The sequence below is a fragment of the Sminthopsis crassicaudata genome, chromosome 2 (genome assembly GCF_048593235.1).
Source record: "Sminthopsis crassicaudata isolate SCR6 chromosome 2, ASM4859323v1, whole genome shotgun sequence".
Lineage (NCBI taxonomy): Eukaryota > Metazoa > Chordata > Mammalia > Dasyuromorphia > Dasyuridae > Sminthopsis > Sminthopsis crassicaudata.
In genome coordinates, this window is record NC_133618.1 from 605584559 (window position 1) to 605606154 (window position 21596).

The 21596-nt window shown below is 33.0% G+C and overlaps 1 protein-coding gene across 1 annotated transcript in view; it reads left to right on the forward strand.

Annotated features, from left to right (window-relative positions):
* BTAF1 (B-TFIID TATA-box binding protein associated factor 1) overlaps window positions 1–21596 on the forward strand; it is a 107989-nt gene that overhangs the window by 54555 nt on the left and 31838 nt on the right. The window contains 8 exon segments of the mRNA XM_074295862.1: window positions 5798–5848; window positions 5850–5903; window positions 9439–9588; window positions 10929–11071; window positions 11595–11769; window positions 13012–13215; window positions 15307–15733; window positions 17007–17197. Of these exon segments, the coding sequence (XP_074151963.1) occupies window positions 5798–5848; window positions 5850–5903; window positions 9439–9588; window positions 10929–11071; window positions 11595–11769; window positions 13012–13215; window positions 15307–15733; window positions 17007–17197 (1395 nt within the window).

The following is a 21596-nucleotide window of genomic DNA, read 5'->3' on the forward strand; positions in this document are numbered from 1 at the left end:
TCATCACTTATTTAGAAATTATTTTTTTCCAATTGAAGAACACTTTTGTATCATATTAATGTCCATGAATAGGCAACTGACTAATGCAAATTCTGTGTCTTATTATTTTTGTATTGCCTAATAGTAAATCATTGAAAATTTTAGTCAATTTTCACTTTTCTCAACTCCGCTTTTAAATGTTTCTTATTTTTATGCCTAACTGTCCTATGCTTTTTGACAGCTATTTGCTTCAGTAAACAGAAACCCTTTTCATTTATAGTTTTCTGGTGATATTCAAGGAAGTGTCTAGCATATAAGTTAGTATTTAATAAGTTGTTTGGTTGATAGATAGTTGGGATTTCCTGAAATTTGATAAGTAAGGTATTGTTATTGTGATATAGTATAAATTCAGTGGTTTTAGGGGCCCCCAGTTCTTCTTGCCCTTTCTCAAAATATATTGACAAAAATCTTTTGGCATTGGTACTTTAGTATTGTCTTTCCCAAGTTATATTGAAAATTGGAGTCTTACTCTTTATTATAGTTGATTCCCTAACACTCAGAAATTCATCATTCAGCTGTGATTTTAAATTCTAACCTCTCAATTTTCATGAATTAAGCATATTTAGGATTTAACATCTTTATCATTTCTCTGCATAATTCTGAATTTTCTCATTCTTTTTAATTTTAGGTTTTTAAATGAGCTATTCTACAATATCTGTCATACAAATGTGTGTGTATATATGTATGTATGTTTATGTATGTGTTAGCATTCATAGTTTCTTACCATAATGTACTAGAAAAGAGCAACAATAATAAAGTTAGTATATTATTTCTAAATTGTTTTTCCATCATACTGGGTATGGCATATAATTTTTATGTATGTAATTTCTATGTGTTAACTGAATGTTACTTTTATGAATTTGTTGGTAGTTGATTGGCTTCTTCATGATCATGGAATTTAAATATTTATTAAATCTAAGTTCTACTTTGCATAAATAATAATAGCTAATGCTTATGGCACTCTGCAAAGCATTTTATCTGTTTTCCCATGTAAATGAACGCATTTGCTAATTGTTATCTATCATATCAGTTCTCCTCTTACCTGTCTGAATATTCCTTCTCAGTTTACTTTGCTGTACCTTTATACAGATCTTCCCCACCAACTATAGTAATTCCTCAGGACTCTGTTCTAGTCTCTTTTCTCTTCTCCCATTTTACTGTTTCAATTGATATCAGTTTTCATGGTTTCAGTTATCATTTATTTCTCTGCAAATGATGCCAGCCCAAGTTTCTCTACTGAGTTATAATCATATATCTCTGCGTGTTCTTGGACATCTCAAACTGGATATCCTGTTGTAAGATTAAATCATCTCCCTACTTTCCTCTCTTTCTAAGCTTCTCTTTAACTGTAGGGGATTCCACCATCTACTCACTTTCCCAGGTACTCAACATCAGCAACATCTTCACTTTGACATTTTCTTATCCAATCATTTCCCTCATCTTTTCTCAACTGATACAGGTACTATCCTAGTTTAGTACCTCCTTGACATCTCTACCTCAAATCTTTCCCAATTCCATCTCTATAAAACTACCAAAGTGATTATTCTTTATATCATGATTCCTTTTTCCAATCTCCCATCGGTAAACTCCAGTGGTTCCCTGTTAATTTCTTGACCAGGTAACCCCTTTTTATCAAGGAAGTGCCTGGCATATAAGTAAGCATTTAATTAGATAGATTGGTTGATTGTTATTTGGGGTTTCCAGAAGTTTGATAAGTAAAATATTACTACTGTGGTAATGGATAAATTCACTGGTTTTAGAAGTCCCTAGTTCTTCTCCTTTCTTAAAATACATTGATCCTTCCAGGTTTTTCCCATACTCTTCACATATGGCACACCATTTCTTGTAACTCTGTGCCTTTGCTATGACTTGTCCCTCAATCCTAGAATGTTTTCTCTTCTCACCCATAACTCTTAAGATTCCTCAACTTCCTTCAAACTAAATTCAAGACCTGTTATACCTTTAACTTTTCTTTGGCCATTATTTTCAAATCTGAATTAGTCTTTTATGTGTCTTGTTTTCCCATCTAGAATGTGAGGTCCCTGAGGGTGTATTGTCATTTTTTATCTTTGTATTTCCAGTATCTAACATAATAGAAAATTAACATTTGTTGAATGAGTAAATGAATGATTAATGTTGATGATAACCAACTATTCTGAAAAGAACTTGAAATGTGGATCCAGAAAGAAATGGCCTTGGACATTGGTTTGCCATTCTCTTATCTTACCCAAGTTTCAGTGGTCAGATGTTTCTATTTCATTTGTTACATAGTCATTTTAGTTTTTTTTTGCTATCAGAACATTGACATTTCCTTTAAGGACATGCTTAGTTTTCATTAGCATGCCAGACATGTGTTTTTGTGTTGGAATGCATGGCTTGCTTAGTTTTTGACATAAGAGAATTAACATGCATGATGTGGTTATACAGACTAAGTAGTAAACTTAATTAAGAGTTTTGCTTTGGCCACAAAAGAAAATACTGTCCTGAAAATCATGTCAAAAAGTGACTTAAAAGACATTTACATTCAGAGGTACCCTGTTTGATCAGTTACCACAGCCCACTAGTATTTGAAATACTAGACTAGAATATCCACTGATCTTACAGAAAGGAGTAAGGCCTTTTAACTTACCAATATTTCAGTTGCCCCAAGGCCAGATGGATGAAATATGGTGAAAATCTGTTGGCCTTTACTCCTTTCATCAGTCCAGTGCATTTCAGGAAAGGGAGTCCTGCCTGGAGATTTTTTTATTTAAAATGTTGGAATACTCCTTGCCATCTTTAAGAAATAAAAAAGAGTATCAAGTAAGATAAAGAATGTTAACTTGGAAATAGATGCCTTTTCTTCTTCCTCTCTACCCCATAAAATCATTACTGTCTGCCAAAAGAACTCCAAAACCAGTAATAAATGGTTCTTAGAATTATCAAAGAGAAAGCCAGATAACTCATCATTTGAACTAATCCACTTTTAGGACAAAAATAGAGGAGGAAAATTTCAGTTCCTTATGTGGAGGTTTGAGGATCTAGGAGTTAGAAGGAAACCATTCCTTTCCCTTTTCCCCTCCTTCCCCCACCTGATAATTCATAAACTCCATTAGGGCAGTGTCTGTTTCATATTTTATGCTGTATCTGGCAGATGGTAGGTGCTTAATAAATATTTGTTCATTGTTTTTAGACAACTAATGACTGCTTTGATATTTCTTTGTCTGTAAAATAAGTAGATTGAACTAAATTATTTCCATGATCCCCCTTCCCTCTGACTGCAACATAACTTTTGAAACCTTTGAGTAGAAGAATTAGCCAGTACCACTTGGCCTTGGTATTGGCTCTAGGGACTGTGTATCTGCAATTTAAGTTTTTTGTTACTGATTGAAGCCATTGTAATTTCATATTAAATAGCATAAATTAATATTGAAAGGTAAGTTTCTAATGACATTAATTTTGTTTTTCTAAGTAAAATGTATTCACAAAAATCACAAAACAACCATTAATAAGTGGTGTTTTAAAAGTTTAAGGACAAAAATCCGAGAAAAAGGGCTCTGTGAAATCTTAAGATTTTAACGAAACTGAGTTCTAAGAGCTGTAGAAGGCTATCTAGTCTAATTAACTAACTTACACATTAATCCATAATTGCACTAATGGGGAACTCATTTCAGAAGACAATCCATTCTCTTTGTGGGAAGCTCTTGTTTTTAGAAAGTTCATTTTTACAATGAACCCCTCCCACCCACCTCAAAAATCTTGCTTCTAACTGCTTCTTGTGGTCCCAATTCTGCCTTCTTAAGCCAAATATAATGAAATGAATATCTCTATTATATAGCAGCCTTTTAGATATTGGAAAACTTAGATCATATTCCTTTACCTTGCCCACCCTTCCCTCCCTTTTCTTCCCCCCCCCCAAAAAAAATCTTTTTCTAGACTAAGAATTCCTCGTTTACTTGATAAGATTTTTCTATACTACACTCTACTTTCCTGCTTGCTGTGTTTTAGAAACGGTGTCCAGTCAGTCAACTAATATTTATTAAGCACTAGTTATGTGCCAGAAACTGTTAGGCTACCTGATGATCTCAGATACTAGACAGAAATAATCCCTTCTCTCAACAGTACATACCCATATATGCAAAATAAATGTAAAGTCATTATAAATAAACTGGAAGCTACTAATGAAATCAGGAAAGGCTTCCTACAGAAGTTGGTTCTAGACCTACAACTTGAAGGAAGAAAAGAAACTGCCTGAGGCAAAGGTGATGAAGGAATACATTCTAAGCATGGGGGTGATAAAATGGAGTGTGATTTATAAGAAACACAGAGAAGGCCATTTTGATTGAAACATAGAGTAAAGGAAATAGAATAATAGGTTGGAGTTGAGTTGTGAAGACCTAAAAGCCAAGCAAATAAATTTTTATTGAATCCTGGACCAAGTATAATCACGGAATAACTAAAATTTATTGGGTAGGGGAATGACATGGTCAGATCTATGTTTAAGCAAACTCACTTTGGTAGCTGTATGGAAGATATTTTGGACTATAGTTTAGGAGAGTTATGATAAGGACATGAATTAAGATATGAATTAAGGACATGTAGCTGTGTGAATAGTGTGCCATGTTCAAGGTAGAAATGGCAAGATTTGTCAACTGATTGTTTTAGTCTAAGAAAAGAATGAAGATTCAAGAATAATACCAACATTCCAGAACTGAGAGACTGGAAGAATAACAGAATTTCAGACAGGTGCTATTTTTGAGAAGTATAGAGAAAAGTATTTAGAATATGATTGTTTTCTAACTAAATTGTGGCATCCAGAATAGAACATAGAATATTCTAGATATGATCTGAGTAGTACAGAGTATTAGTGAAACCATACTTGCTTCCTCTTTTCTATGCCCTTCATTATATGTAGCCCTGAGAAATACAAATCTATAGCTAATTGATTGCAAATATGAAAATCTTTTTTTCTTCTAATAATGAGCTGGATAATGTCTATTATGGAAAGGACTTCATGAATTAGAGCAAATTAAAACTCATTTTAATTCATTTAATGTACCACTGCTGGGTGTCTATAGCTTATTATGTCCCGAGAAGTCAAATTACCAGTGAGAATGATGGAAGTTGCTTAGATCTTGGTTTCCCTTCATCTGTCTTGCTTTTTGTTCAGAAGGAAGAAGTTGGTGCTATTTTACAAGCTTGATTCTTGAGTTGCCTGCTAGAGATTATCATTATTCAGTTTTCCTACTCTCATAGTTGGAAATCTTAATGCTTTCTAACTGAAGTCTGTGCTTATTTCTGATTTTCACTAAAAAGTCCTGGCTTTGTGGCCTATGCCTTCTGAGAAGGTATTATTTTGCCTTATATTTTGGATTAAGGCAGAATTCCAAGTTTTCTTTAGGAATTGTCAATTAAGTGACTTTCCTTGACCATTACAGATTATTCATCCTATATTATCACCTAACTAGAATTAATATAACCTATGCTTTGTTGTGATTTGATGTGTATACTCATGTCAAATTCATTTTGTACTCAGTGGAGCCTATTAAATAAAGCTGTTTAATCTTGCATTGTAAGTTCATTTCTGTTAAGTGACTGGTAAAATTCCAAACCTTTCATAGTATCAATGTATGTGATTGTACTCATCTGTGTGTGAAGGTAAGGTTGTGTGTGCACACATACTTTACTACTACCAAATTTCATCCTTCAAAAAATTCATCACACTAGAACATTTTAAAATACAAACATTTATACTAAAACTTTAATTCTTTGTTTTCAGAGCTCTTCATCTTGGTTAACACCTATCCTACAAGATATGCTGCGACATATTTTTTCAGTTTTGTATTTTAGAAAGCAGCCAAGAAATTCTGGACCTTATTCACAAGGTATTTAATGAATAATTCTCCTTTTCTCAGTCTTTATTTTTCAAACTTAAGCTTTAAAAATTGTTGTGTTATTACAGAATTTTTAAAAACACATTTGAAAACCCTAAGATGTATTTAGGCACCTCATAACCAAAACAGGTAAGTGTTTCACAGATTTGCAAGTTAACGGGGGGGTAAGAGGCTTCACATCTTTATTGCTCTCACCATGAAGACTATTGTCATCACCTCCTCCTCATCATCATCCTTTATATTTGGAGAGTCCTTTTCCCCAGAGCATTTTTTTTTTTTTTTTTTTTTTTTTTGAGGCTGGGGTTAAGTGACTTGCCCAAGGTCACACAGCTAGGAAGTGTCTGAGACCAGATTTGAACTCGGGTCCTCCTAAATTCAGGGCTGGTGCTCTATCCACTGCGCCACCTAGCTGCCCCTCCCCAGAGCATTTTCACATTTAATAATCTTATTGGATTCTCATAACAACTTAATAGATACTGATCATCCTCTCAACAGTTAGAAATAATATCTTCCAGAAGTTGTAACTTATTCAAGGCCCCACACTGGTGAAGCTGGGGCCAGAACTTTAGTCTTCTGATTTGTATTTAGTGATGAAATTTGTTCTTTGAACACTGTGATAATGAACTAGTACAAGAGCATTTTTGTTTCTCTGAGCATAGCAAATAAATTGTTCTTTCAACTTTGGGTTGAAAAATAAGCTGTTGTCATAAGTTTCTACTAGTGCTTGAAAACTACCTTCTGATCTTCCCCATGACCTCTTATATCCACACACACACACACAAACATGTAATGTTACATATACATGTCTTCTATATGCTCATAATATGCTCTGCATCTAATGCTCTATGTCTGCAGAACTGATGGTTTTTTTTTTTTCCTTTGTATTATAAAAACCTTTAATTTTCTAAGTAGATGATTCTTTCTTTGTTTTGCTTCAATTAATACTCGAAGTTTAGAGCTCACTCTTATTAAATATCTAAAAGGAGTTGTTTTGGAGTGGTGAAAACCTAGCTTGTATCTAAGCAGGGGAGAAGTACCATGTCCCAACTTTGACAAAGTAAATAGGATGTTTAGCTCTACTTTCAGAATTGCTGATGAGATGGTGTTTTTCCCTTAGCAGAGATAATACACAGAATTAAATTTATTTGGTTTCACTTGCTTTTAACAATGGCAAGAATACATTTTTTATTACAAATTGATTCTGATGAAAGTTAGAGATGATTGTCTTTGGTCCCCACCTGGCTGCTACCTTTTTTCTCTAAATGGGCACATCTCTATGAATGTCTGTACTTGCCACATGAAGCATTAATGGGATAGATACTCTGGTCTAATTTTCAGTTTTTTTGTCCTTTTTAGACTGGGGGGGGGGGGGAGAAAAGGCAAGTTTTTTGTTACCTGATCTTCATTTTCTTTGGATTTTTTGGTGTTTTCATTAGTGGGTATGTGTAGTGGTATCTTGACTTCCCACTCTTTTAATCTTCATCTTAGAATTTTTTTCTTATCTTATGATTGATCATGTTTTTGCTCATGGGGGGATGATCTCTTTACGTAGAATCTAGACCTGCATGATATTGGCAATACTTTTTGGTTTAGGTAGGATGGGACTCTTTTATATTGATACCTTTTTTTAATATAAATTTCTGTCTACCAAGAAAGCCACCTTGTATAACAAAGATTTTTTAAAATGAAAGAAGAAAAAAGGGACAGTTCAACAAAGCTGATCAATTTATTAGCCATGTCTAATAGTATGTGACATATTACAGGCACATTTTTATGTTTTTATATATATATATATATACTTTTTTCACCTTGAAGCTTAGAATAAAAAAATATCTTTCATATAGGGTTTTGCCTTTCCATTTATACCTTTCCTAGATTGTAGGGTAAAGTAGAATATTTTATACATATATACATTTGTAGGAATTTTAAAGGTTGCTTTCCCATAAATTTTAAGGTCATCTATTCTTTCCCTTAGAAATACTATTTGCTCCTATTACTTCAATGGTTTTTAATATGTAGATGACCTTAATCTGTCCCTCCTGCCCTGTAAGACAATTTCACCTAATCAGGCAATATAAGAGCGTTTACAAAAATTTGTCTGCCAAGTTCTTTATTAAGAGGTGTACCCACATATCTGTTGCCACCTCAAACTCAGCCTAAAATGAGCTAATTATTGTTTTCCTAAAACCTTTTTCATTCTTCCTTCTAAGATTTTCTGTCAAGCTAATTGACTTATGTAGAAATCTGGTCATATCATTTCTGTGTTCAAAGCCTTGTAGTAGTTTAATAAGGTTAGCTCAGCAGGGTAGTTCTTCCACCTTTTTTTTCTGGCCTTATGCGATCTAATGCTACTCTTCTCAATGTATTTTGGACACCAGCCAAATTCCCTTATATTCTCTTTGTACTTCTTTTCCCTCAATATAAATTTTCTACTTCTAAGCCTTTCCTCACACTGTTTCCTTAACTTAGTATTCCCTCTGTAATATACACAGGGATGAATGAATGAATATGTATTTTAAATTATTACTCTTCCTTCAAAGCCTATCTCAGATAACTTATTTTTCCATGAAATCTTTCTGAATCCCCTTTCTTTAATTCTGTTGTTTCTCTCTTGGACCTTTCTCGGTATTTTATTTGTTCTCACTTGTCATTTATTAATGTTATTTGTTTTCAATATTAGACTACAAATAGCATGAGGACTAAAACTGAATTAAATCCAGCACTATGTATTGCACATTATTGGAATTGAACAAATGTTTTGATTGAATTTTTCTGCTCACAAATGCATTTTCATCCCATTCTGACAGCTTAGGGTCTAAATTGTTGTTCTTCCACCTTTTAAGTACCACGCACAACAATTTAGTCCCTTTCAAAGCAAGAACAAAGTAAATTAATTATTCAGTAACATTTATGAGCAATGTCTAGGTCACAACTCTAGAATCAGTTCTGTGGGTATAATATTCTAGCTTAAACTTAATGCTGGTACTATTTTTCTCAGAGCTATATGAGAAAAATAGTACCAGCATTAAGTTTAAGCTCTGACTCTCATATAGCTCTGACTCAAGAAATGCCTTATGGAGTTAATAATTTTAAGCTACAAAGATGATGCCTGATTGCATAAGATGAGTTAAAGATTCATATTTTAGCCACTTGGAATATTATAACATCAAAATTTAACAGAAAAATTAACTAGGGTATGTCTTTAAGTTTTAAGATAATTTGGTCTTTAATAAAGAACTAGTGTAACACCAAATTTTGTATTATGTGCAAAAAATTTTTTGCTTTTTACCTTTTAAAAATTTATTCAATATGTACATAGTTTTACATTTTAAAAATTAAGATTTTAAAATTATGCTTTTTTGTCCATTTTAAAAATTAGTACCATTATCTACATGCTTTTTTCCACCCTTCATATAGTCCCAAGGATAAGCATTGAACATATATAAGCATAAGTCCCCAATTGTTGGATTTCAATGAAAAATTTTTTTCTTCTTATTTCATTGTTTCATTTATTTTCATTGTGTAGGTGTGGATGGAATTGTTAAGCAAGGCTTCAGTACAATATGTAGTGGCGGCAGCTTGTCCCTGGATGGGTGCCTGGCTTTGCTTAATGATGCAGCCTTCTCATTTACCTATTGATTTAAATATGTTGCTGGAAGTAAAATCCAGATCTAAGGTAAGAGTAAGATGATCTAAAAATTTCCATTTAATCTTGTATTTAACATTTTTCCTAATTATGTAAACACTAAATATCTTACTAGAAAGAATTTCTCTTTAGATTTAAAGAGAAATTATTCTATGCAATGCTTTCAAGAAGATAAGTTTTATATATATTCTTAAATTTTAGTAAAGTATTTGATAAAGTATTTCATATTGTTTTTGAGTAAAGGTGGAGCAGAAGTGGAACAATCTAGACCAGAAGACACTGTATATTTTAATGGTTTTGAAACTGTTTGAATGGTCTGACTCAAAGAATAATTACTTAATGATTCAATATAACCTTGAAAGGAGGTCTCCAGTGGATTGCCCCAGGGATCTATTTTTGGTTCAGAATCTGTTGAACAATCTTATTACTGACTTATATGAATGTATAAATAGCATCCTTATCAAATTTGCAGGTGACACACAAAACTAGGGAGAATAGCTAAGAAACTGAATGCATTCATTAGGCTTCAAAAAGATCTTGGCAATCTAGAACATTGGACCCAAACTAATAAGTTTTATTGGGAATAAATCTAAACTCTTACGTAAATATTTAAAACATAAAACATGTTGGAAGTATGATCAGATAGAGTTTTGTCTGGGGAAGATCTGGGTGTTTTTAGTGGCCTGACAATTCCATAGTAATCAGCAGGGTAGTATGGCTACCAAGAAATCTGTTATCTTCTCAGCCTGCATTCCCATTTTACTTGGTTCAGTTCTGATAACAATGGGAATGTTGTGTTTATTCTGGCAATCACAATGAAAAAAGGACTTTATGAACTGAGGAATGTCCAGAGGAGGGCAGCTAAACTGGTGAAAGGCATTGAATTCATGCTAAAGAAAAGATGTAAAATAGAAATGTTAACTATCTTCAGGTACTTTAAGAACTAAGCGGGGGGTGGGAGGGTGGGGGGGTGGGGGGTGGGGACATTAGATGTTAAAGCTTTTCTACAAATCAGATCTTCACCAGGTTCTGTTAGTAGCTGAGTATACAAAGACACAAATGGGGTGAGGTTTTTGCAAAAGAGAATGGTTTTGTTTGTTATTAAGAGTCAAGAAGTAGGATCAGTGGGTGAGAAGTGCAGAGAGAACTTGAAGTTTGGTATAACAATTAGAACTGTCCTAAGGTCTATGAAACCACCTTGGAAAGCAGTTAAACAAAGGCTACTCCTCAGCTCTATTTGAGTAGGGATTCTTTCTCAGGTATGAGTTGAACTGGGTGGTTCCTGAGAACTCTTACAACTCTATAGTTCCTTGATTTTGTGAGAGCTAATAGCCCCTATATTTCATTGTTTGTATTTTGTGTTTCCTTAGGAAAAAACAGGTGGTAAAATACGCCAGGGTCAAAACCAAAGTAAAGAAGTACTGCAAGAATATATTGCAGGTGCAGATAGCATCATGGAAGACCCTGCGATGAGAGATTTTGTTGTTATGCGGGCCAGAGTGATGGCAGCCAAGTAAGTTGATAGTGAAGTATAAATTGTTTTTAAAGTGGTGTTATTTTTGTGTAGCACATCTTAAATGGAACTTTTTTATCTTTTCCCCATAATCTACCCCTTTTCCTAACTTTTCTTTTATTATAAAGGAAACCAGTATCTTCTTAGTCACTCAAGTTTAAAAACTAGTTGTCATCAACTCTTCACTCTACCTTCACCTCCCCCCACCATATTCATTCAGATGCTAAGTCTTGTTTGTACAAATCTGATATATGACTCCTTCTCTTCTCCCTTTCTTTGTGTCCTCAGTGCTGAGCCCAGAGCCTGGCACATTGTAGGTGATTAATAAAGGCTTATTTGATTGACAGACTAAAATTCAGAAAATTGGTAACCTGTTTAAGGGCAAAGAACAATTGGTAGAGTTCTGTCTTCTCATTTCTACTCTGTTATACTTTCAATCATATTAGTCTTTGGGAAAAAACTAGCTAGGCTAAAGGAAATTTATTTTCTGAGTAAATATTGTATTAATTTTTTTCCCCCCAAGGTTGTTAGGAGCACTTTGTTGCAATATTTGTGATCCAAGTGTAAATGTAGCTTCTCAAGACGTTAAACCAGCTGAGTCTCTTGGCCAGTTGCTACTTTTTCACCTGAACTCAAAATCTGCTTTGCAAAGGATTAGTGTTTCTTTAGTAATCTGTGAATGGGCTGCTTTACAAAAGGTAAGATCTTGCTCTATTTTTGAGTTGAAGTAACCAGTTTCATTTGAACTTACACTACCTTTTACAAAAAAAAAAAAAATTTTGTGTGTGACTGTTTACAGTTTTTATATGGATTCTACCACATGCATACTAGAGTAGTTAAGGTTTGTTTCTTCCCAAACGGTTGCCCCAGTCCTAAACTTTCTCCTTAGAGGGCTCCCAGTCCTTCAAATGAGTAATCCATTTATATCCATGTTCAAATTCAGTACATCATCTTTCAGATTGTCAGGAAATGACCCCTTAAAAAAACTTAAATTTAACTCCGTCTCATTGATGTTAACAATTCTTTCATGTTCCTCTCGGGTGCAATTAAAAATTAAAATTTTTTTCAGTAAGTATGCATGGTAATCTATTAGGATAATCTTTTGGTCACAAGAAAAAATAAATTTCTCCTTTTCATCCAGTGTGTTCATATTGCCAAACATTCTTTCCAGCCATTTCGTCAGTAACTCCACACATCAAAAGTGTAACAATTTTGTTGCATTTACATTTTAAAAGTGGTACCTGCTTGTTTTGTTTATTCCATTCATGACATTTGAGAAATTAAATGTTTTAATACTTGCTGTGTGGATCATTCTCTTTCACTTGATTGTCAGGGCCAATCTTAAAAAGAACTGTCCTGCTGTGCAGTATCCCAGGCTCCTGCTTAGCCTCTGGGAAAAATAGAGGTTTTCTAATTTTTTACTTAGGACATAGAAAAATATCCTACAGAAGCAGTTGGGCTTGTGTGTTGAGCAGCAAGTATTAGTTTTGGCTTATAGACCCTTGTATGGGGGTCTGGTCTTTCTCTTGGTACCCATATTGTGCCTAATCTCATTATCATCAGGGAGACCACTTCAGCTCTGTTTGAGATATGAGAAAGAGAAGAAAATGTGTAGTTAAATTTAGAAACTATTTTTCTTCCTATACTTAATTTAATTTTAAATATATGCTTTACCTGGAAGTAGGTTCGAACCATATTTTTCTTCCTGTTTAAAAAATGTATAGCCACTTAAAAGAATTGCTTTTACGTGATTTATTAAAAGAATTGCTTTTACGTGATTTATAGCTTCCATTTCAGAATCTTTTCAGATGTCAATTAAAGAGTTATTTATCATGACTATTCTAGAGGTTAGGAGATTTTCTTGGGGGGAGAGAAGGTACAGAAACTTTCTATAAAGCAATACTCATGTTTGAATCTTATTCTGTTCAATTTTATTTTAGGAATGTAAAGCTGTTGCCTTAGCTGTGCAGCCACGTTTACTTGGTATCCTTTCAGAACATCTGTATTATGATGAGATTGCTGTTCCATTTACACGAATGCAGAATGAATGCAAACAGCTTATTACATCATTAGCTGATGCACATATTGAAGTTAATAGCAGAATAAATTACAGTGTGTTTACCATAGATCAAGCTAATGAGCTGGTGAGTTAATAGAACTTTCAATTCTTTAATTTTAGATATGACATGAAATAAAAAAAATTAGAAACTATTCAAGCCCTATTTACCTTCAAAGTAAATTAATTTGCTTAATTGCTTATTTTGGGGACACTATATATTTTATGACATAATAATTTTTAGTCAGATAGTATCCTCTCTTAAAATTAGTCCATTGCTTATTCTTAAAATCAAAACTTCAGCTTAAGAAGAAATGTTTATTTCTATCTTGACCAAAGTCATTGCAGGAAAGTTCGTAGTTACTCGGTATCTTCCTTTCCTGGTACTATATTTTCCTTTTCTGTAATTTTTTTTTTTTTTAATTCTGAAGAATAGATTCAGAAATATTGTTCCATCTGTCCCACCTTACTATCTATCCTGCTTAATTTGATTCTACTTAGTCTCCTTCAAACCAAAATTTAAAAAAAAAAAAAAAAAAGAAAAGGAAAGAAAAAGATTCCTCCTGTCTCTGTTCTATTCCATTTTCTTTTTCACATGACCAGGATCTAGGAGATAAAATTACTTTAAGTGCTTACTTAGGATTCTGGAATAAGGGATAAAGCAATATTCTTATCTCATTGATATTAAGAATATTTGTCACTTATCTACTGAGCCTAAGGAGAGAAAAGTGGATGAATATTGATTTATATATAACTGCAAGGAGAAGCTTATTATTGTTGCTAATTTTCCTTCCAGGCTCCCTGTCTTTTAAAATTGATCCTCTGACTGACAAAATTTCCCTAAATTTGTTAAATTATATATTGGATTAAATATTGATTTTTGCACATGAAAGTACTTTACCAAAGATGATGATGATTTTAATTTTTACTTTGCTATATAACAAATTTTCATTATTGCATTGAGTATCTTTTAAGTCACTAGTAGATTTCTTCCTTAAGTGATCTAACCTTTCTGAGACACTTCTGATTTTTCTTGAAAAGACTACATTGAAAATGTGCCCACCTACTTATGGCGACTCATAATGCTAATCATAATACTAATAATCACTGATTAGGCAAAAAGATTCTTAGACTGCATGTTTTTGTTATCTAAATCAATGAATAGTCATTTGGTGATTAAAAATAAATTGCTAATGATCCTGGTGTAGTGGAAAATGCTTTGGATTTGATGTTAGAAGACTTCCATTTACTGTTACTCTATGATTCAGGCAGGTTATTTAACAAATGCCTGGTTTTCATTTATAAAGTGGAGGTGACAGGGAAGGAGACAGATCCTGGATGACCTCTCCAGCTTTTTCATCATTAAACCCAATGGTCCCATTGAAATTAGAATTGGCTGTTCAGGAACTGTTCAACTATTTAGACACTTAATTCTTTTCTGTTGGCTACCCTTAAGGTATTTCTTTGTTTATTAGCATCTTCCTCTAAGGGAGAGTTGGGAGAAAAGTGTATGTTATAAAGGTTTAGAATTTACAAAGGATCTTTTAAATCATTTACTCCAAACTGCCTCATTTTAGATAATGAAACTGAAACCCAGATTGGTTATCACTTACCAGAGTGACATATGCAGTACAGCTAGAGTTGAAATATGTTTTCCACATTGAAATCTATTGTCTTTTTCATCACCCAGCTTCACTGTCAATAGTAATTGCTCTTTGATAGCCTGCTCTAATAAAAGTATTATTGAAGGAGCTAGAAAGTAGTGCCAAAAACTATTGACCAAACATGAGATATGTGGATTTCAGTATTCTAGTTTATCTCTGTCCCTTAGCAGCATCATTATGTAGTGTCTCTGTGTGTAAAAGGAACATTTTGTTCAGATTCACAGTTGTCCTCTGATCAAAATACCTATCAGTAAGTGCTTTTTATATAGTTCTTTTCTAAAAGTTTAGATGAACATTTTTTTTTTTTAAGAGAGATTGAACTCTTGCTGGAGGATTTAGATTTAGATTGCATTTAAATTTATTGAGGATTCAAATTGAGATTGCATTTAAATTAGTTGAGGTGTCATTCTAGCTCTAATTCATTTCTTGAGCCTTTATTTTAAAGGATACTGTAGGTGATACAAACAAAAAGTAGACATTTTTTAACCTCTTAATTCTCTTTGTTTTTATAATAGGTCACAACTGTTTTTAATGAAGTCACAGCATCATTCAATTTAAATCCAAAAGTGTTACAGCATTTAGAAAGTAAAAGGCAACAAGTTCAAATGACTGTTGCAGAAACAAATCAAGAATGGCAAGTGCTGCAACTGAGAGTGCATACATTTGCTGCGTGTGCAGTGGTGAATTTACAGCAGCTTCCAGAAAAATTAAACCCTGTCATAAAACCATTAATGGAGACTATTAAGAAAGAAGAAAATACACTAGTACAGAATTATGCAGCTGTATGCATAGCAAAATTGCTTCAACAGTGTACATCAAGAACTCCTTGTCCTAATTCAAAGATTATTAAAAATCTTTGTAGTTCACTATGTGTGGACCCACATCTTACTCCTTGTGTTGCATGTCCAGCACCACCTCAAACCAGCCATGAAAATTCTAAAGGTATCTATTTGAAGCTCCGTTGGGTATGGGAAAGTTACCTGTGAAAATATGTTTGTTTCTCAGTAGAATTTAAGTATGCATCTTTACATTACAAATTTTTTTCTGAACATTATTCTGATGGCTTACATTTATAATGTACTACAGTACTTATATTATACCTGTTTGGAGGAAATCTGATATAAAAAGCCTCTAAGATGTTAATCAGCATTTAGCATTATGAAAAAATTCAATTGCTTAGTGAGCCTGGTAGGTTTGGGAAGAAGTGAGAGAGAAAAGGGGATTAAATTATTTATAATGTGGTTTAACAAAATTACTCTTACTGAAATGTCTCATTTTTTAAATTGACATGTTGACTTTCGGAACATATAAACCACATCATTCTGAAAATCAAATATTTTGGCCTTTTCCTAACAGTAATCTATAGGACAATATATAGAAATGAGAACTGCTTCATACAGTCTAGTTCCTCAGGAATAGATTCAACATGTAGAAGTATGTAACACAATTTCTGCAAATGGCTTATATGAAATGTATCTCTGAATTCTGTTAATTAGGTTTTGGGAAAGCAAATTGTCACAAACAAGCCCTGTAATTTTTTTTTAATATAGCTTTTTATTTATAAGATATATGCATGGGTATTTTTTCAGCATTGACAATTGCAAAATCTTTTGTGATAATTTTTCCCGTCCTTCCCCCCACCTCCTCCCCCAAGCCCTGTAAATTTAATGAAAAAACATAAGCCATATGAAATATATCTTGTAAAAATAATCCTCTCCCTCCCCTTACATTTCTCTATCTTCCAACACTGAAAACATTATTTTACAAAGGGTGTTTTGCTGAAGTTTATATTGACTATAGGATTTGACCATATTTGACAACTCTTAGTTATTTTTTTCTATTAACTATGCAAAAGAAATTTGTTGAAATATTTTCATTTTTCTTGTTATGTGCTCTTTTACATTTTGATAACTGAATTGTGTATTTGAAAAAAAAATCAGTCTCCAATTTTCTAATGAGCTTTTATACTTTAAATGAGTTTAATTCTTTAGGTAAGAAGATGTTGAAGAAGCAAAAAAAATTTTTTTTAAATTTAAGTACTACAAATCAAAATGTCATCACTTGATGTTAAAGTAAAACTTTTTAATAGAATAAAGTTTATAAATTACAATCTTTAAGTGTACTTTTTCTTTTGAAGCCATGTGACTACCATTGAATTTTATTATAATTTATTACTGTTAATTAATCTTTTATAATGTGACTTTTTTCTTAGCAGGACAAAACACAGACAAAGATGGAATGCATCACACTGTTACAAAGCACAGAGGTATAATCACGCTATATAGGCATCAGAAAGCTGCTTTTGCCATCACAAGCAGACGAGGCCCTACTCCTAAAGCAGCAAAAGCTCAACTTGCAGAGTTTACTCCAGGAAGCAGTGGAAATATCCCTGCTGAATTGGATGAGGTATATATTTTCAATCTTGATTCCTTGGTTTTTAAATGCAAACAAACCATACCAACCAAGTAGGTCAGAGATTAATTTTGTCACTATTTCAAAATCCTAAAATTCATTTACCATTTCAAAATAGAGGGATATTAATTGTTATCCAATAAATCTACCAACAAGCATTTGTAGCAGTCTAGCCATTAGGACAAGAAAATCTACCAGTTTTCAAAACACTTCTCGTTTGCTGGAATTTTTATCAGCTCTAATCCTTCACAGATGTTCTCAAAGAAGTAAACCTAAGTTGTATTCTGCAAAATAGTTTATAAACTCCCAATAGTAGTAGTAAATAACAGCTAAAATGCAGTCTGTGTATATACAAAAACATTTTTTCCCCCCTGGAGTCCAAGTTTTTGTTTGTTTATTTATTTGTTTTTATTAATTTTATAATTATAACACTTTTTGACAGTATATATACATAGGTAATTTTTTACAACATTATCCCTTATACTCCCTTCTGTTCCAAGTTTTTTTCCCCTCCTTCCCTTCACCCCCTCCCCTAGATGGCAGGCATTCCCATACCTATTAAATATCTTATAGTATATCCTAGGTACAATATATATGTGCAGAACCGATTTTTGTTGTTGTTGTTGTTGTTGTTGTTGTTGCTGTAAAGGAATTGGATTCGGAAGGTAAAAATAACCTGGGGAGAAAAAAAAAAATGCTAACAGTTTACACTGATTTCCCAGTATTCCTTATCTGGGCATAGCTGATTCTGTCCATCATTGATCAATTAGAATTGGATTAGCTCTTCTCTTATGTTGAAGATATCCACTTCTATCAGAATACATCCTCATACAGTATCATTATTGAAGTGTATAATGATCTCCTAGTTCTGCTCATTTCACTCAGCATCAGTTGATGTAAGTCTCTCTAGGCCTTTCTGTATTCATCCTGTTGGTCATTTTACAGAACAATAATATTCCATAACATTCATATACCATAGTTTACCCAACCATTCTCCAATTGGTGGGCATCCATTCATTTTCCAGTTTCTAGCCACTACAAAAAGGGCTGCCACAAACATTTTGGCACATACAGGCCCCTTTCCCTTCTTTAGTATTTCCTTAAGATATAAGCCCAGTAGTAGCACTGCTGGATCAAAGGGTATGCACAGTTTGTTAACTTTTTGGGCATAGTTCCAAATTGCTCTCCAGAATGGTTGGATTCTTTCACAACTCCATCAACAATACATCAGTGTCCCAGTTTTCCCACATCCCCTCCAACATTCCTTATTATTTGTTCCTGTCATCTTAGCCAATCTGATAGGTGTGTAGTGGTATCTCAGAGTTGTCTTAATTTGCATTTCTCTGATCAGTAGTGATTTGGAACATTCTTTCATATGAGTGGAAATAGTTTTAATTTCATCATCTGAAAATTGTCTGTTCATATCCTTTTACCATTTATCTATTGGAGAATGGCTTGATTTCTTATAAATTAGAGTCAATTCTCTGTATATTTTGGAGATGAGACCTTTATCAGAACCTTTAACTGTAAAAATGTTTTCTCAATTTGTTACTTCCCTTCTAATCTTGTTTGCATTAGTTTTGTTTGTACAAAAACTTTTTAATTTGATATAATCAAAATTTTCTATTTTGTGATCACTAATTATCTCTAGTTCTCCTTTGGTCACAAATTCCTTTCTCCTCCACAAGTCTGAGAGGTAAACTATCCTATGTTCCTCTAATTTATTTATGATCTCGTTCTTTATGCCTAAAGCATGGACCCATTTTGATCTTATCTTAGTATGTGGTATTAAGTGTGGGTCCATGCGTAGTTTCTGCCATACTAATTTCCAGTTTTCCCAGCAGTTTTTGTCAAATAATTCTTATCCCAAAAGTTGGGATCTTTGGGTTTGTCAAACGCTAGATTGCTATTTTTATTCACTATCTTGCCCTGTGAACCTAACCTATTCCACTGATCATTTTCTTAGCTATTTCTTAGCCAATACCAAATGTTTTACTGACTGTTGCTTTATAATATAGTTCTAGATCAGGTACAGCTAGGCCACCTTCATTTGATTTTTTTTTTTTTTTTTTTTTTTTTTTACTTCCCTTGAAATTCTCGACCTTTTGTGGTTCCATATGAATTTTGTTATTTTTACTAGGTCATTAAAATAGTTTCTTGGGAGTCTGATTGGTATAGCACTAAATAAATAGATTAGTTTAGGGAGTATTGTCATCTTGATTATATTCACTTGGCCTATCCAAGACCACTTAATGTCTTTCCAATTATTTAAATCTGACTTTATTTTTGTGGCAAGTGTTTTATAATTTTGCTCATATAATTCCTGACTTTCCTTTGGTAGATATATTCCCAAATATTTTATACTATCAATGGTTATTTTGAATGGAATTTCTCTTTGTACCTCTTGCTGTTGGATTGTGTTGGTAATGTATAAAAATGCTGAGGATTTATGTGGATTTATTTTGTATCCTGCAACTTTGCTAAAGTTCTGAATTATTTCTAATAGCTTTTTAGCAGAGTCTTTGGGGTTCTCTAAGTATACCATCTGTTATCTGCAAAGAGTGATAGTTTGATTTCCTCATTACCCACTCTAATTCCTTGAATCTCTTTCTTGGCTCTTATTGCTGAGGCTAGCCTTTCTAGTACAATGTTGAATAGTAATGGTGATAGTGGGCAACCTTGTTTCACTCCTGATCTTACAGGGAAAGGTTCCAGTTTATCGCCATTACATATGATGTTTACTGACAGTTTTAAATATATGATCCTTATTATTTTAAGGAATAGTCCATTTATTCCTATACTCTCAAGTGTTTTTAGTAGGAATGGATGTTGGATTTTATCAAATGCTTTTTCTGCATCTATTGAGATGATCATATGGTTTTTGTTAATTTGGTTATTGATAGTCGATTGTGCTAATAGTTTTCCTAATATTGAACCAGCCCTGCATTCCTGGTATAAATCCCACTTGGTCATAGTGTATTATTATCCTGGGGATGATTTTCTGTAGTCTTTTTGCTCATATTTTATTTAAGATTTCAGCATCAATATTCATCAGGGAGATTGGTCTATAGTTTTCTTTCTCAGTTTTCGATCTACCTGGTTTAGGTATCAGTACCATGTCTGTCATAAAAGGAATTTGGTAGGACTCCTTCAATCCCTATTTTTTCAAATAGTTTTTATAGCATTGGAGTTAGTTGTTCTTTAAATGTTTGGTAGAATTCACATGTAAATCCATGTGGTCTTGGGGATTTCTTCTTAGGGAGTTGGTTAATAGCTTGTTCTATTTCATTTTCTGAAATGGGACTATTTAGACTATTTACTTCTTCCTCTGTTAATCTGGGCAAGCTATATTTTTGAAAGTATTCTTCCATTTCATTTAAGTTATTGAATTTATTGGCATAAAGTTGAGCAAAGTAGCTCCTAACTATTGTTCTAATTTCCTCTTCATCAGTGGTGAGTTCTCCCTTTTCATTTTCAAGACTAACAATTTGCTTTTCCTCTTTCCTTTTTATAATCAGATTTAATAAGGGTTTGTCTATTTTTTTTTGGTTTTTTCATAGAACCAACTCTTAGTTTTATTAATTAATTCAATAGTTTTTTTTACTTTCAATTTTATTAATATCATCTTTTATTTTTAGAATTTCAAGTTTCGTGTTTGTTCTGAGGGTTTTTAATTTGTTCCTTTTCTAACATTTTTAGTTGTAAGCCCAATTTGTTGACCTTTTCTTTCTCTCTTTTATGCAAGTAGGTCTCTAGAGATATAAAACTTCCCCTCATTACTGCTTTGGCTGTATCCCACACATTTTGGTATGATGTCTCATTATTGTCATTTTTTGGGGTTATTAAGTATGTCTATGATTTGCTGTTTCACCCAATCATTCTTTAGTATAAGATTATTTATTTTCCAATTATTTTTTGGTCTATTTTTCTCTGGCTTTTTGTTGAATGTAATTTTTATTGCATTGTGGTCTGAAAGGGATGCATTTATTATTTCTGCCTTACTGCATTTGATTTTTGAGGTTTTTATGGCCTAGTATATGATCAATTTTTATATAGGTTCCATGAAGTGCTGAGAAGAAAGTGTACTCTTTTCTGTCTCCATTTAGCTTTTGCCAAAGATCTATCATATCAAACTTTTCTAGTATTCTATTTACCTCTTTGACTTCTTTCTTATTTATTTTGTGGTTTGATTTATCTAGTTATGAGAGTGCAAAGTTGACATTTCCCACTATTTCTTTTTGCAGCTCTCTTAATTTCTCTTTTAAGAATTTAGATGCTGCACCACTTGGTGTGTATATGTTTAATATTGATACTGCTTCATTATCTATGCTACCCTTTAGCAGGATATAATGCCCTTCCTTATCTCTTTTAATTAGATCAATTTTTGTTTTTG